At 43.3% G+C, this 18,007-nt stretch overlaps 1 protein-coding gene across 4 annotated transcripts; it reads right to left on the minus strand.

The window, feature by feature from the left end:
- Positions 1-1,424: 1,424 nt before the first annotated feature.
- On the minus strand, positions 1,425-15,485 carry EI24 (EI24 autophagy associated transmembrane protein). Of its 4 annotated transcripts, XR_014066951.1 has the most exons (12): positions 15,358-15,485; positions 12,211-12,323; positions 8,981-9,126; positions 8,086-8,146; positions 7,177-7,243; positions 6,272-6,396; positions 5,835-5,954; positions 5,353-5,464; positions 4,545-4,656; positions 3,913-3,987; positions 2,085-2,460; positions 1,425-1,788 (listed from the first exon to the last, which is right to left on the minus strand). XR_014066951.1 is itself a non-coding variant. In XM_081535146.1 (11 exons), exons 2-11 carry the CDS (start codon positions 12,250-12,252, stop codon positions 2,298-2,300), a joined length of 1,023 nt encoding a protein of 340 aa, XP_081391272.1. In that variant the 5' UTR covers positions 12,253-12,323; positions 15,358-15,485; the 3' UTR covers positions 1,425-2,297. The 4 variants fall into 4 exon arrangements, 2 of the variants coding, with proteins under 2 accessions (XP_081391272.1, XP_081391273.1); XR_014066952.1 differs by lacking the exon at positions 4,545-4,656; XM_081535146.1 differs by having other exon boundaries at positions 1,425-2,460.
- Positions 15,486-18,007: the final 2,522 nt, after the last annotated feature.

Consider the following 18,007-nt stretch of genomic DNA (forward strand, 5'->3'; position numbering starts at 1 on the left):
GTACTGTTAGATGCAAGAGGACAGCAATCATCTTTCTGGCTTACCCTTGAGTCCTCAGTGCCTTGCAGACTGACAGGCAAGGCGCTCAAATGACCATTACATGAGTAGTGTTATCCTCTAAGGTGGTTCTCAAACCCCTAACCATTGGTCACCCTCTTCTGAGTTTATCCCAGTTTGTCACTTCTCTTAAATTTTATCTTGGACCCTTACTATGTTCAGAGCAATGAACAAGTCACTGCATACATATGTCCATATGAAAGCTTCCAGCAGACTTGAACATACTCTGGTCTGAAGCTTTTACTTTTTAGAGTTGCTATAATGGACAACTTGGCTCTAGATAGGATAAAAGGGTCGTGCTTGGAACCACACATACCTGTTCCTAAAGTGCATGTGATTGCTCAGATCCTCCTGGCTGCATGATTGAAAGTCAAGCTCTCATTTTTATCTGTAGTGACATGCTCTCCCTTATTTTCAGTTATTATTTGTCCACCTTAAGCTGCCATTGTGAATTTGGCAAAAACAGAGCCTGCTCTCCCTTTGATCCCAATTTCCAAATCACTGCCCGTGTGCTAGTGAAAAAGCAAGCGAAATTTACACTGCTTCTATGTACACCTCACGAGTTTAGGCATATCTACAACAGACATTTGCTAACCTAGCTTTTGTACAGGCCTGGCCTCTCAGTCACACTAATAAAACTTTACAGATCCCTCACTTCCAGTAACTTAAATCATTTTCTATAGCCAGGCATAGTGCTGGATGATATCACTTACCTTTACCTACTCAATTTCCCTCATCCTTCTAAGACTAGCTTAGACACAATTACAAATTTCAGACAGCAAAAATGTGGCCATTTTAAATTTCATTTTAAAAACTACAACAATTAATCTTAAATAAGGCAATTGCCGATCAGTTGCAAACTGATGAAACAAACTACACACTATTTTAAAACCTTCTGTATTCAAATTTGGTTCACATTTCCCAGCAACGATTTTTAAATCCTTATTTTTGTCTTGTACTTAGTAAAGGTTTCTGTTAACCAAATGTCTATCCTCTTCCCTCATGAGAATGTCCAATTCGTTGAAGTCTGGAAGGACCTCTCTTCTTCACAAATACAGAGGACATGTACGTATAGACTTTAAAACAACTCAATTCCAAATTCTTTCACTAGGTGCTAACACGAATGTAACAACATAACCCAAACTTCCTCAGGGAGTATTTTTCAGAACTAATTTTCAGAATTAATCAAGACAAACTCTTGTGTTCCATGAAATGTTTCCTAAAGTGACAATTTGTAAATTCTACCATTACACGTGTGAGAAACCAGCTCACGTCTGTGACATCTTAACACTGTACAGGTGTTTTGACATCTGCCCCCTCCCTCCATATTTAGTATCTTTTTGAAATGACAGGAAAAAACCAACCAATCACAGGTTTAATGGGTTTAATAAGTTTACCCCTTCAGTTCCTATTTGCAGCACCCAATATTCCTTTGAAACACCAGACAGACCCAGCAGTGGCCAACAGTCAAGGTCAGACCTCCAGAGTTTAAAAGTTCAGGTTCTCTGAGCGTTCCGTGTTGCAGTGGCACTTGTCCAAAATTGGTACCTCCCTAGCTGTAGGGAGCTTTAAATGTACCAGTGAAAAAAGCTTTTTCCCCTGCAAGGGGAAGAAAGAAAGTCATTCCTCAAACCCAGTGGAGATCTGGCTGAGAGGTCTTTCTTCTGTCCCATGTCTTCAGGCTTGTGTTTGTTTTTTTTTTTGCAGTGGAGCAAGAGACCAAAATCTAACCTGAGTTACAAGAAACAAGACAGTGATGGCTATAAATGGAGTGACCAGGAGCAGCAAAGTCTCCTGTCCCTCCCACATCCAATATATGTGCTTCACAGAAAAACAAAAAAAACAGGTCCACAAAATACAACAGCTAGAATTACAAAAATCCATTCATCCAAGGGCGGTGGGAGGCAGGAAGGGAAAATGGGAGGGGAAATGGCACAGGGAGAAAGAGTATTCAAATCAGTCCAGGCATGGGGCTGGCAAATGCTAGAAAAGAGCTGCAGAAAAACCTGTGGTCCTATCAGACTCACCAGTGTTTAAAATCCATACTGGTGTCAGGAAGATTCTGCCTTACGTGCACCAGAGACAAAAATCTGGGTTCCTCAGAGAGAAGGGAATGTGGGCAGGGCCCTTGGCAGGGTGGGCCCTGCCTTCCCTGGGAGGGGGTAGAGGTGAACCAGGAGAAGAGCTGCCACAGCATCCTTCCGATCCCACCCAGCCCCTCCGGATGGCGGGTGACCGACTCAGCGGCCTGCAGCAGCCTTCAGTTTGGCAGGAGACGGGTGTGGTGAGGGCAGTTTTTCCGCAGAAGTGGAGCTGCTCAGGGCCGACTGCAGGTAGACCGTCTTGTGGAAGAGTCTGTTGCTTAAGAAAACCACCAAGGAAAAGAGGCGCAACTGGAAAAGGCTGCAAGGCAAGAGAGACCCAACCTGTTAGACCGGCCAGTTGAGAAAAACTGTTTTAATCATTTGGCCACTTATTTGACTATTTTCAATTTAAAATGATACAGGGGAAAACAAGACCACTGAAATTTGATCAAGCAACTAGATATTGGACACGCAGATTAAACAGGTAGCAACTACAGACAGCGCTGGGATTGTCACTGTCAGGAGGGCAGTGGAATCAGGTTCGATCCCTGATCCAGGAGGATCCCACATGCCACAGAGCAACTAAGCGCATGCACCACAACTACTGAGCCTGTGATCTAGAGCCCACGATCCACAACACAAGAGAAGCCACCACAATGAGAAGCCCCTGCTTGCTGCAAACAGAGAAAAGCCCATGCAGCAACAAAGACCCAGCACAGCCAAAATAAATACTTCAAACTGTGGTCTGAAGACATCATATGCTATGTATGGTTCACTTTTAGGAGAGTTTCAAGAGAAAGTCAATTACACTAAGATACACACTTAACATTACTGGATAGCAAGAACATGTAAGACCCCAAAGCAGATTGGAAATTTTTCTAATGCATGTATCCTCACTGACTTAACCAAAACTGATCAAAAGATTGGAGTTTTCTCTGAAGTGATCAAACTTCCAGACTGCTAGTATTGCTAAAGATTCATTTTTAAAATACTGTTTTGTTATCAATAAACTCATGTAGCCAGATCACATGACCCAGTATTTTTAAAAAGGTGGCCATTCTTACAAAATAAGCTTAACTACAGGTGTAAGTGTCTAGTTGGACTGTGAAGAAAGCTGAGCACCGAAGAATTGATGCTTTTGAACTATGGTGTTGGAGAAGACTCTTGCGAGTCCCTTGGACTGCAAGGAGATCCAACCAGTCCATCCTAAAGGAGATCAGTCCTGGGTGTTCATTGGAAGGACCGAGGTTGAAGCTAAAATTCCAATACTTTGGGCACCTCATGAGAAAAGTTGACTCACTGGAAAAGACCCTGATGCTGGGAAGCATTGGGGGCAGGAGGAGAAGGGGACGACAGAGGATGAGATGGCTGGATGGCATCACCGACTCGACGCACATGACTTTGGGTAAACTCTGGGAGTTGGTGATGGACAGGGAGGCCTGGCGTGCTGCGATTCATGGGGTCGCAAAGAGTCGGACATGACTAAGCGACTGAACTGAACTGATAAGCATCTTATTCAGTGAACTGTTACATTTTAAGAATATGTATAAATATGTATAGCATCAATTTTTGAAACAGAAATGTGCACATATGCATGGGGGAAATCTTGGGTTACATCCCAGAAGTGCTACTCTCATAAAACTGTATATTAATATTTTCCTGCAATGTGAGGTTATTTTTTAAAAACTGTAAAAATGTCTCATTCACATAACTGCAGTATTTTAGACAGAAAATACTTGCTACATTTTAGCTAATACTGGCTAATACTTACTATGCTTTGCCAGGGGTCTTTGCTTCATTGGCGCTGATAATGAATAGAGGAAAGAGGATAGAGAAGAGGCAGCCACTGTTTTTGGGAAAAAAAAAAAAAAAAGAATTAGTCACCTTCAAAACAGCCATGACTCTGAAGATATTAGAAGCCCAAAGTTCGTTACCTCCAGTGCTAAATAGCATGGCTTGATGGACCCTTAATCTATCAAACATATGTTTAAAATTTAAAAAAAAAAAAGGATTTTTCTAAACACTGACTATGTTTAACACTGTTCCAGGAAGCAACATAGAAGAAAGAATATGGGATATAGGACAATGCAGACAATATTTTAATGCTAGTAATTCCTTGGCAGTCCAATGGTTATGATTCCACACTTCCACCTCAGGGGACTAAGATCCTCCATTCTTCAAGGTGTGGCCCCCCCCACAAAAAATAAAATAATGCTAACTGACAGACATCTATCACTATCTGTCAGGGAGAAAAATCCTACAGACCTCTAGATGGACAAGTAAGAATGCAGAATGCCTAGCACAGAACCAGGCACACACAAGGTGCTCCCTGTACTGAGTTACTATTATTATTATTTAAAAAACAAAAAACTAGTTCCCTTCAAGTCCTTGCAGTCCAATTACCTGACAATGTAGGAGGACTGCATTGCTGTGAGGAAAGCCAGGGGCAAACCAAATCCAAAGTAGTAAGGCCAATTCCTTTCTATGTTTGACAACCGCTGGTGCATTTCAATTCCTAAAACAAGGAGCCAACACAATTAGGCTGCATTACTTCCTTTTAGTCAAATGACTAAATATTGTAAACAATTTATTTGAGGTTTGCGTTTTAGGCTCAGATCTACTATTTAGAAGACAACTAAAGTATATTAGAATTGCCCAAATCCCATAAAGCTTCTATGCAAAGATTTTACAACTGAACAATCACAATTTCAAAGCTGGCAGGCCAAGTGAATTCTGAGTTCAATACCAGCAGCATCCTATGTCAGTATTAGTTTTGAACAAAGCAAGATATATCCAAAAAAAAAAAAAAGGCAGCCATCCTCTAGAAATCAATTAATCTCTTTCAACCATCCACACCCAAATATGCCAAGGACTTTCAACGTATCCCCTACATGATCTGTATGCACCAGCATCAAATTAACTTCTCTGATTCAGAATAACTGGTGCTCATTTATGCCACCTTATGGTTCTGTCAGAGCTACATGACATTGAGCTCCACAGGGTAGTCCTATATTGCTACACCCCCCAGCACCAAAGTAAAGGGTTAAAAAAACCCCTAAGCCAAATATAAGTCCCCTCTTGCCAAAAAGGCTGCTTCATTTCAATGATGGTTTGCCAAGGGCCTCAGTATTGAAGAATTTAAGAAGTTGCCTTGGCAGCACCATTTCCAAACTGGGCCTCCAAGCTCTTGAGTTTCTTTGGACAGGCTTACCTTTATTGAACCAACGATATTCGAAGCAGTATAGTGAGTAGAGGAGAGACATATGCAGGAGACTAACCAGCTGACCAACAAGATGGATGGGAAAGAGACTCACAAACATCCCCTGAAGAACAAGTATGGAAAAGCTTAATTCCAACGCTTTGGAGACCTAACACTGTTCAACTGCCACTGAGTTATCACTCTCGCTCTCTACCCAGACAGCCGGAGAGCTGCTTCTCAAGTTTCTAAAATAGCAGACGAGTGGAGAAGGCTCAGGGTGGCTGGGAAGAGCAGGCAAATTCATGTTTCGTTTTGTTTTTTTAATCATTTTATGATTTTAAAAGTCTCTAGTTGTTTCTATGAAAAAATGATTTAAAAATCATTACCTCCCATAAACATATCTGCTCAGTATAAATGGGATACCCTGTTTTTGTGAAGCTCCCTCTAGTGGATCTTTGTTTAATCCGCCCATGTGCCCGGAAGGTCAGTCTCACCTGGAGAAGGAAGAGAGCCTGAAGCAAGAGGTTGAACAGCATGTCAGCAATTATTTTGCTGACACTAGGGAATGGGTGAGGCTTCCTCCCAGATACCTCGAATGCCAGGTCAGCTATATCCTGCAAGAGAGAAAAGAGCTCACCAAAATGTGAATTAAATGGCCTCACTATCCATCCCCAAAGTGAAGGCCACTGATTTGCCATGAGACCTGCCAGGAGAGAAAAGCCCCTGGACACCTGGCCATGAGGTGCCCTTGTGACCTGAGAGAATAATTCCATTTTACAAGAGCCCAGAGCTCACCCACTGGCTGCCTGACCAAGAAAAGTTCAAGCTGTGGAGTCGCTCCCTACTTAGCCACTAAACTGACAGGCTGAAATCCGCCATCTGGTGACCAATCATGCCGTCAGACCCGGACCCCATGCTGCCCTGGACCTACCTGAAACCAAATTGCGTTGACGACTTTGCTGAGCACAAAGAGGGGGAGCACCCAGAGAGCACTGAAAATTGACGTGAGGAAGAACTCCAGCCACGACCAGACATCCCCATGTAGTGATGGATCACCTAAGACAGGGGGGAGGGCTTATTAGTTTACCTAGAAAAAGGGAAAGCCAGAAGACCAAAGGTGCATCCCCTGATTTGTGACTGTGTTTCCCCTCCTACACACACACCTTTGCTTCTTGCCAGCACACACACGCACGCGCGCGCACACACATCTTTGCTTCTTGCCAGCACACACACGCACGCACACACACACACACCTTTGCTTCTTGCCAGCACATCACTGTACCTGTTCCAGGTAGTCTTACTCTTCATAGGAACACCACATTCTGGCCATGACTCCAATTCAGAGTGGCCATGGATATGTGCTGCTTACTTGCACACAAAAATACTCACTTGGTGGTGGCTGACAGGTCAGTGACTAGTAGTCACTGGATGCAGGACTCCACCTGAGTTCATATTTCAGCTTTGCCACTTACTAATGGTTTAATCTTGGTAACCAATTTGCATTTCCTCACCTACAAAATGGTATCCACAGTGATACCTACTCAAAGGGTTGCTGAGAGATTTGACTTAGAAAAATCTAAAGCTTCTAGGACTTCCCTGGTGGTCAAGTGGTTGAGAATCTGCCTTGCAAAGCAGGGGACACGGGTTCGATCCCTGGTCACAGAACTAAGATCCCACATGCCTCAGGGCAAATAAGACCTGATGCAGTCAAACAAATAAATACATAAAGAACTTAAAGCTCTGGATTTAAAGTAAGGGTTCAATAAACTGAGGGAGACAGGAAAAACCTCCCCTCTCTATCCTGCGCAGATAGCACAGAGCAATGGAGTTACTTACCAATAATCTGGGCCGTTACTGACTGAAGGACGGGAATAAACACTCGATAAAATAAGAGGAGACTGAACTAAAGGAGAGAAGCAACAAGGTAAGCATTAAAAGCCCTTCTTTAAAACAAGAATTCCGAGTTTCAGAGCACTTATTTTCCAGATGGAAGTGCCTTTTATCAATCAGGAGTCCTGCAGTGGCATCATTTCCTGAAGTGGACTCCTTTCTCTTTACCAGTTCTCCAGCTGAGAGGTACACATCTGACACTGCCTATGGAAACAGTAACACTTTTGGGGCGTAGGAGAACATTTCAATCAGTATTCATGCCAGTACTAAGACCACAGTCTATTTTATTAATTAGAGCTAACACCTAAAAACATTTGTGAAATGTTTAGATTAACAGGTTCAATTATACTGAATTTCAAGTCAAAGAAAATATTGTACTATTTGTTTTTCAAAGTACTCAAATTTCTCCTGGGGCTGTGTTGGTTCTCAGTCAACTACAGACAACTTTCTGGTGTGAGTTTCCATAGTAATCAATTTGAGGACACTGCTATGACCAGGTGAAGGGGGAGCCTTGCCCATGTCCATCTGTTCTTCCCCTTTGAGCCTCCATAGTCACTCTGAACCAAAATGTCTAGACAATGTCATGAGAAACTGTTACCTATGACGATAAAACTTGTTAAGTCATTTAACAAAAAAATGTATGTACAGGGCTGTCCCTGACATTTACATACAAGAATTCTGAGGGGGCATAAAATGACTGAAGGTGCACAGAATCCTGAGTGATGGCCTTAGGAATGTATTGTAGGTGAAAGCTACCTGTCTCAGTTTTAAGAAGATAGCTGAGAACCTGAACATTGCAACAATCTGAATAAAGATGCTTCTAAGGCACCTGGAATTTGAGGAAAAAGAACTTACCCAGAAAACTCCACCATTCCAAGCACAGCACTGAAAAATTCTGCTAACAATACGTGGTTCACTGGAAAAGACCACATGTGTTTAGCTTAACAGGTATATAGCCTATTTCCATATTGTCATTCAGCAGCTCTCCTTTTTATATATTTTCTTAGCATCATATTATTTTTTAGCACCTATTGTTCTTCCAATGTTCTCTCCTAATATCAATGAGAAAGGCTAAAAATATTTCAAGAGAAGCATTTTTTCTTAAAAACAAAACAAACAAACAAACCCCTTTATTTCCTAAGTCCAAGACAGGAGAAGATTAGAAGGGGATGTCTGAGGTTCTTTTATCAAAATCCACATAAGCGCTCCTAGAAGCATCCACTTAGCCAAAAAAATTTTTTATGGTTGTTTATTCACCATTCTTGGAGAAGGAAATGGCAACCCACTCCAGTATTCTTGCCTAGGAAATCCCATGGACAGAGGAGCCTGGTGGGCTATATAGCCCATGGGGTCACAAAGAGATGGACATAACTTAGCAACTAAAACAACAATGATATTCTCATTCTGATTTCTTTTAGACACCACAATATTTTGAACAAGGATTACTGCAGGAGAGAGACCGATTCTGCCTGGGAGTGGGAGTGTTTATAAGTTTGTTTCCTTTGATTAAAAGATTAAATTTAATTAATTAATTAAATTATTGTTTAATTCAATATGAGGGGAGTGGGGAAAAATCACCTGTAACTTTTATAGGGGAGAAAGTACAAAAGACAAATAATAGGGTACTGAAACGCCACATCATTATGTAGTGTCTGAGTTTTAGGCTAAATTTGATCACTTCTTAAAGTGCCCGCCACCCCTGACTGGAAGGGAGTTCGAATGCTCCCTGACCTCAGCCTCCACTCCTTACCTCTCCTGCTTCCTCTCTATGCTCTGGGCTCTCCTCTGAGCCAGGACACTGCTTGCCCTTCTTCGACGCTGCTCCTCTCTCTTCTGCTGAATTCGAGCATCTAGCTTTGAGATGGTACAAATTCCCCAGATGGAGTCTTTGATTCCCTGTAGACATGAGTTATTTATTATTTTTAAAGAGGGAAAATTGTGGATCAGAAGGCTTCCCAGAGTCAGATACAATGAAATAATAGTGTAAATCATTCTTAGTTTGCTACAAGGCTGAAGTGACCCTTGATAATTCTTCTGTTTAGAAATTATTCCCAATTTACAGAAAAGCTGCAAGAATGGAGAACTTCCTAATATCCTTTCTCAAAATCACCAGTTGTTGTACCACACTGTTATTTATTATTACTGTTTATACATACTCTTTTTTTCTAGATCATTTGAGTAGGTTGCTATATCATGTCTCTTTACTTATAACTGTTCATTGTGTATTTCCTAAGAACAATGATATTCCTTAATACAAGATAGTTATCTATAAAAGAAATTACATATTAAAATAGTTTAATCTATAATCTATACTCCAATTTCCCCATTTGTCTCAGAAATGCCCTCTACAGCATTTTTACCCATCGCATACCAGACATCAGTTCAGAATCACATGTTGCACTTAGCACTAGTATCTCTTTAGTCTCCTTCCATCAGGAACTCTATAGCTGTCTTCCTTTTTGAAGTATACACGTCAGTTATTTTATGGGGTGCCCTCAATTTAAGTTTGTGACCTCACGATTAGACCCCAGGTTACACATTTTTAGCAGGAGTATCACCTAAGTGGGGCTTCCCAGGTGGCCCAGTGGTAAAGAATCCACATGCCAACACAAGAGACATGGGATTGAACCCTGGGTCGGGAAGATCCCCAGAGAAGGAAATGGCAACCCACTCAAGTGTTCTTGCCTGGGAAATCCCAGAGAGAGGAGTCTGGTGAACTATTGTCCATGAGGTCACAAAAGAGTTAGACACAACATTGTGACTAAACAACAAGAATCACCCAAGTGATGGTGTGCCTTTCCAGGTGTTACATCCAGAAGCATCTGATGTCTGTGTTGGCCCTTGCTGGTGACGCTGATTTTACATATTCAAAAAGTGTTATCCAGCTCCATTGTACAGCTGCAAATTTTTCTCCTTGCAACTAGTAAGGAATCTGTGGGCAGACATTTCTGAGACCAGGCAAATATTCTGCTCATCAAGTCCTCTTCCCTAGATTTGGGCATCAATTAACAAGTCTTGCCCAAACCAATTTTGAGTAACATGGTTGCAAAATAGTGGTTTTCTAATCCCTCTAAGACTTACCAATACTGTTAAGCCAAGTTATAGCCCTCCTTTATACTCTTCTAATATCAATCGAATGCCTACAAGTATGATTGATATCCTGTATCAAACCAGCGATACAAGGATAGATTAAACACTGGTCTCCAAAAAGGACCAGGGCTGGACCAAGGCTGAAGGAAGACACAAAGAAATAATTACTGTAAAAGTATGAAAAGCTACTGCTGAGTAAGGCAGAAACAACATGGCAGTATAGCTGGAGGAGAATGTCTTTAAACAGTGTATGGTGAGGGAGAGAATGATTAAATCTATAAGTCACTGATGGGGCCACTTGCCAATAACTGGAAGAGCCCCAATGGTAGAAAGGTTACTGTCATTACTACAAACATCAGACCTGCCTATTACCCAGTTCAAAGGACTACCCTCATTCATCCACCCACTTTCATATTGAGCATCCTTAATGAGCTAGACATCAGTCATATGGACATTCTTAAGAAACTCATAACTCTGCAGGAAAAGTACGTAAGTAAACAACAACAACAAAAATGTACAGTTTAGTAAATGCCAGAACAGTTTTATATCCAAAGTAGAGAGGGAAGAACTAGGGTATTCAACATCACCAAGAAGCAGAAAAAGGTATTCTGGAAGCAATGGTCAACCTGGATTTAAGAATGGCATTTTCTCCTATTATGAGCAAAAATAAATTTTAGAGAAAATCGTCAGAATACAGAGAAATGGACAAGTTATGAACTACACACCGAAAGGAGCATACATTGGCAAGGTTCACATGATCTTTTACCTATGAGTGATGTTTATTCTTAATTTGTTTTTTAACCTCTGAGTCTTCCACAAACAGTTTAAAATTTTAAGATCATTAAGTTCAAGTGGCTTAAAGGCCTAGCATTCGCCAGGATGATGACAGGATCCCCACTTCTGATACTTACAGTCTGTCTGGGGCAGACAGACACACAAAGTGCATGCTGTATAACTGATGCAGAGTTGACATGTTATCGCACAAGAATGGCAAGACAAGGATGTAAGGTATTAAAAGGTCACATTGCATGAATTCGCTTTGGCCCCTCTAAGATATTCCTTCAATTCCACCTCTTTTAATCAAAGGAAACAAACTTATAAACACTCCCACTCCCAGGCAGAATCTCTCTCCTGCCCTCAAGAATAAAGCAACAGGGGCTCCAACTAGGGCATTGGACCTCAGACATCCCTATAACGGAATGTCATGCTATTGATCATTCGGGTTACTGGGTCCTAAACAGACCGTTATGGGTCTGTTGATTACGGGTCCTAAATGTCCCTTTAATGGGACATTTTCCTAGAGCATCATCATCTCTGCCTTGTAGAATGGGAGAATAAGAGAGGTTCTATACTGTAGATCCAAACAAAGTAGGTTAGGTATTAGCATTACACCAATGTTCATGGCTTGGTTTTCAACAATATACCATGGTTACATAAGATGGTAATATTAGGAGAACCTGGTGAAGGATACAGTGGAGCTCTCTGTATGACCCTACAACTTTTCTGCAAGTCTAAAATTATTTCAAAATAAAGTTTAGGGAATTCCCTGGCGGTCCAGTGGTTAGGACTCCATGCTCTCAAGGTCAAGGGCCTGATTCAATCCCTAGTAGAGGAACTAAGATCCCACAATTCACTTGGCATGGTCAAAAAAAAATACAGTTTAAAAAAAAGACAGTCTGGGCCCAAGCTGAACAGGATCCCCATACTAGAGACACTCACTAGAAAGGTCCCCCAAGTTTCTGTGAGATGCAGGATAATTCCTCTCTCTTGAGTAGTATGGATTAGAGTGAAAACTTGTATGTGAAGAATCCAACAAATGTAACAACACTACCTAACGGATTTTCTAGTCAGTTCCTGCAGCAAAAGGGTCAGAAGATTGGACGAACTCACCCTGGCAAGGTCCTGCAGAAAGGTTTTGACACTGTCAGCCATCTCGTTACCGCCCAAACTATCAACTACACAAAGGAGAGAGAAGTGTCCTCAGATTTTTCATCATGAAGGATCTGAAAACAGATGGAATATAATCAAGGAAAAATATTTATCTTCAAGTTACTTCATGTACTTCTACATGATGACATTTCCCACATACTTCTCTAATAAGAGTGCAGGAGATTCTATCAGTTACGTAGATACTAGCAAGTGAACTAAGTGATATTATACCTGTAACTGCTGAAAAACCTGAAATCGACAATTTTTAAATCACTTACCCCCCTTTCACTTTTACTCAGGGTAAATGTGCTCTCGGACCATTAGGCTCTTCTCTGAGCTGTGATGTCCCTAATTATTCCTCCTTCGTTGTTGTTCAGTTGCTAAGTTGTGCCCAACTCTGTGACCCCATGAACTGCAACAAACCAGGCTTTCCTGTTTTTCACTATCTCCCAGAGTTTGCTCAAACTCATGTCCATTGAGTCGGTGATGCCATCCAATCATCCCTGTCACCTTCTTCTCCTCCTGCCCTCTATCCTTCCCAGCATCAGGGTCTTTTCCAATGAGTCATATCAGGTAACCATCCCTTCTACATGTCCCAAGTATTTTTGAGATCCGAGATCATGAGTGATAATTACACTTCAGTATCCTCTTAAGAATATTTGTGCTTGATGTTACTTGAATGCAAACGCAAGAGCAAGATGAAAGTTCTAACAAAAATTATTAAGCACACACTTCATACACGGGGCCCTCTGACAGAGGTAACTTTAGATGATGATGTGAAATTTCCCACCAAGACCCTCAAATATGCCTTCCATTTTCCAACTTTAAATATATACATATATACGTAAAATTTTAATAAGCATGCAAGAAACAACGAATTTCAAACTAGGCCAAAAAAAGGTTAAGTTCACATATACAAATATTCTTTAACACACTATAACTTTCCCACTGTATTTTTTGAGTCCATCTGTGTCTCTGCAAACAACCCAGGGATGGAACTTTGTTCCTTTTTATGGCTGAGTAGTACTCCATTGTATATCCATTCCTCTGTTGATGGACATCAAGGTTGTTTCCATGTCTTGGCTATTGTGCTCTAATGAACATAGGGTTGCATGTGTCTTTTTGAATTATGGTTTTCCCTGGGTTCCCACTGTATTTTTTTATTAGCTGAATAAAAAATCTAGCTTCATAAAATAATACCTTGAAAGTTCACATGTATAAATATTCTTACAATATTATGCTCCCAAGTAATGTGTTTAAGGTGAATGAAGAACCCATTTTCAAAAATTTAATTAAGAACTTGGGATTCTAAAATTCTCAAACGTGACTTAATCAATCTCAGATATCCTCAGTTTCAGAGAGAGCGCATGATGACAATATCACAGGCAGCTTCTATAAACCTCAAATCTCAAAACCTAAGCACCCTTTGCTTAATGACCACTTCACCAAACTATACCTTACTGACCCAACTGGACTACTGCCACCTAGAACAGGAAGAGCAGGGAATACAGCAGTAGGAAGGCAACCTGCACAACACTGTATGTACCATCTGCTCCTTGGGTCAAATCCTACACAAATACACTCAGAGTCAGGTGAATAGTTAATACTCATGATGATACGTAAGACACTGGTTGCTAAAGACTATCACGGATTCACTCTTAATCGTCTACTTCCTCATTGATGAATTAAGGGTATTAAATTTCTTCCTAGGTTTTGAGTAAACAGTGCAATAACATGAAAATAAAACCTTAACTTCTAATATAAACATAATCCCACTACAGAACGAGCTAGTTTGGGAGTTTAAGGAAACAGATTACTTAGTGTGCGTTTCTCACAAGGCGCTGACACAACTTGAAGCATGGCGGCCCTAATTCAACGGGAAGAGCTCTGTTATTTGAACTATGGCCATTAACACCTGGCTTCTGCAGGGCTTCCCTAGGGGCCCAGCTGGTAAAGAATCCGCCTGCAATGTGAGAGACCTGGGTTCCATCCCTGGGTTGGGAAGATCCCTGGAGAAGGGAAAAGCTACCCACTCCAGTATTCTGACCTGGAGAATTCCATGGACTATACAGTCCATGGTGTCGCAGAGTCGGGCACAACTGAGCAACTTTCACTCTGCAGGTAACAAGTTGCAAGTTACCTACTGACCAACAGTGGCTTTTGAGGACAAGTCACTTCAATTTTACACGGAGACCCTAGCAGCCTTGCTACAGAAATAGTCGGTGAATTATACGGCTTGACAAAAAAGGTCAGACATGGAGAAAAGCAACCAGCCACAACTGGAGACCAGAGACTGAATAATAATACGGAGGGAATCTTCCAACTGAGGTGAAAGTAAATAAGATACATATAGTTCACATGATTTCACAGACGGAGGAACTGAGTCTCTGAAGTTAAATGGCTTGCCCAAGATTATAGCACGCGAAAGGCTACAGAGATCTTCAAAACCCCGGTATTCCAACCCTCAGTCGAGACTGTCTACTCAGGCTTTGCGATAAGGAATTTTGTTTAACCCGAGCATCCCAGGGACAAAATGTTTCTTAAGCCTGTAAACACAGCTGGCCATTAAATTCCTAAGCAGTCACGAGAACTGACTATCTACTGAGGCACAGTCCTGTACTTGCATTTCTAAGTCACTAAACCCAAGTCCAGAAGGCAGGTGGCTGTCACATCCCACTCCAGGTGCGCTAAAGGTAAGCATCCTCTCTTCTCACCGGGCTCCGCGGACGCTCGGAGCCCAGAGGTCCCTTCGGACCCGTCTCCCCGCAGCTCCTGGGCAAACTCCTGTGGAGGCTGGCCTCGGCAACCACAGCCTCGCACGAGGCGCGGGGCAAGCTCACCTCCCGTCTCACGGGGAGCTAAACCGAGCCGCGCCGCACCTGGGCAGAGGTTCGCTCGCGGCTGCCGGCTGCGTCCCCCGCCACAGCCCTGCCCCGCCGCCGAGGCACTTTCCGGCTCGGGGTCCCCGCCCGCAGCCTCCGCCCGCACCTCCCAACCCCGCGCTCGGGCCCTGCTGCCCTCCCACGCCCTCGCCGCCCCAGCCGCCGGGATCCACGCCGCGAGCGGGCTGCGCGGCGCCAGGGCCTGGCTCGGCCGAGCTGCACCTACCTGGCAGCTTTGCCGCCGCGGCTCCGGCTCCAGCCGTGTCCCTCGCCCACCGCGAGCCCGCTCGTCTCCTCCGAACCCCTCCGCACCGGGCCGCCCGCTCCCGCCTGGACGCTGCCAGGGCCGGGGCCGCCGCGCCCTCACTGGGCATGCCCGAGCCGCACGGGGCCGCTGGGAAGTCGGGCGGGCGCCTAGTCCAGCGGCCCACGAGAGGGGGCGGGGCCACGGGCAAGGGGCGGGGCCACGGCGGAGAGGAGGGCGGGGTTACGTGGAGACGCAGCCTGGAGCTGCAGTCGGTGCGCCGAGCCGGTTCCGCGCGCCGGGTCGGGTCGGCGCGCCGGGTCGGGTCGGCGCGCCGGGTCGGGTCGGCGCGCCGGGTCGGGTCGGCGCGCCGGGTCTGGCGGCGCGCCGGGTCTGTCGGCGCCGCTTTCCCGACGCTGTTCCTCCACCGCCGCCTGGTTGCCCTCCTTCCCGATCCAGTAGCTATTAACAGTTCTTTGCTCTCTCCTTTTTACTTCTCTGAGGTTGCCTGTCTTTCTATTATAAAGCCTAGCAACGGAACAATAAGATGCAGAAGTCATCTTGATCTATTTGGTTGGAGATTTTCTGTAACCAAAGAGTACTAAGGAATGCTGGGTTTAAATCAAGCTCATTCACCGATTAAGAATAAAATGACTAAGAATAGGTCAATGGGCCTTCCCTGGTGGTCCAGTGGCTGAGGCTCCCGAGCTCCCAACGCAGCGGACACGGGTTTGATCCCTGGTCCGGGAACTAGATCCCACATGCCACAACTAAGACCTGGAGCAGCCAAATAAATTAAAAAGAGAGAGAGAATAGGTCAAGCTGCCATGCAGTTTAGCTGCATTAGACTTTGTCTTCTGGCAGCACAGTGTTGGCTGAGATGAAAATGGTCAAGTAAATAGAAATGAAACTGTTTTCACCTCTGAGGCCACCAGTCTGTCTCTACCCCAGGGCGTCGAACCATCAACCGTGACCTATAACCTTTTTCTCTCCTGTTCCCAGCCGCCTATATCTCTCACTCCACATTTTTTCTCTTCTTTCTATTTGCCTTTTCCTTCACCTCTAGGTATGCTTAGAGCTGCTTCGCTGGGGCCACCAATAGAATCAGAATTTTACAACAAGAAGCTATTTACTATAACCTTACATGGTGTAAGCCCAGATGTCTTATGACTTATTCGGCGCTCAGCTTTCTTTATAGTCCAAATCTCACATCCATACATGACTACTGGAAAAACCATAGCTTTGACCAGATGGACCTTTGTTGGCAAAGTAATGTCTCTGCTTTTTAATATGCTGTCTAGTTTGGTCATAACTTTTCTTCCAAGGAGCAAGCATCCTTTAATATCATGGCTGCAATCACCATCTGCAGTGATTTTGGAGCACCAAAAAATAAAGTCTGTCACTGTTTTCACTGTTTCCCCATCTATTTGCCCTGAAGTGATGGGACCAGAGGCCATGATCTTAATTTTCTGAATATTGGGTTTTAAGCCAACTTTTTCACTCTCCTCTTTCATTTTCATCAAGAGCCTCTTTACTTCTCTTTCACTTTCTGCCATAACGGTAGTGTAATCTGCATATCTGAGGTTATTGGTATTTCTCCCTGCAATCTTGATTCCAGCTTGTGTTTCATCCAGCCCAGCATTTCTCATGATGTACTCTGCTTATGAGTTAAATAAGCAGGGTGACAGTGTACAGCCTTGACATACTCCTTTTCCTATTTGGAACCAGTCTGTTGTTCCATGTCCAGTTCTAACTATTGCTTCTTGACTTGCATACAGATTTCTCAGGAGGCAGGTCAGATGGTCTGGTATTCCCATCTCTTGAAGAATCTTCCACAGTTTGTTATCATCCACACAAAGGCTTTGAAGAAATAAAGCAGAAGTAGATGTTTTTCTGGAACTCTCTTGCTTTTTTGATGATCCAGAGGATGTTGGCAATTTGATCTCTGGTCCCTTTGCCTTTCCTAAATCCAGCTTGAACATCTGGAGGTTCTTGGTTCACTTAATGCTGAAGCCTGGCTTGGAGAATTTTGAACATTACTTTACTAGCGTGTGAGATGAGAGCAATTGTGCAGTAGTTTGAGGATTCTTTGGCATTGCCTTTCTGTGGGATTGAAACGAAAACTGACCTTTTCCAGTCCTGTGGCCACTGCCGAGTTTTCCAAATTTGCTGGCATATTGAGTGCAGCACTTTCACAGCATCATCTTTCAGGATTTGAAATAGCTCAACTGGAATTGCATCACTTCCACTAGCTTTGTTCCTAGTGATGCTTCCTAAGTCCACTTGACTTCGCATTCTAGGATGTCTGGCTCTGGGTGAGTGATCACACCATTGTGATTATCTGGGTCATGAAGATCTTTTGTGTATAGTTCTTCTGTGTGTTCTTGCCACCTCTTCTTAACATCTTCTGCTTTTGTTAAGTCCATACCATTTCTGCCCTTTCTTGTGCCCTTCTTTGCATGAAATGTTCCCTTGGTATCTCTAATTTTCTTGAAGAGATCTCTAGTCTTTCCCATTCTGTTGTTTTCCTCTATTTCTTTGCATTGATCACTGAGGAGGGCTTTCTTCTCTCTCCTTGCTGTTCTTTGGAACTCTGCATTCAAATGGGTATATCTTTCCTTTTTTCCTTTGA

This window comes from Giraffa tippelskirchi, chromosome 10 (genome assembly GCF_054371585.1).
Source record: "Giraffa tippelskirchi isolate mGirTip1 chromosome 10, T2T-mGirTip1v1.2.pri, whole genome shotgun sequence".
Lineage (NCBI taxonomy): Eukaryota > Metazoa > Chordata > Mammalia > Artiodactyla > Giraffidae > Giraffa > Giraffa tippelskirchi.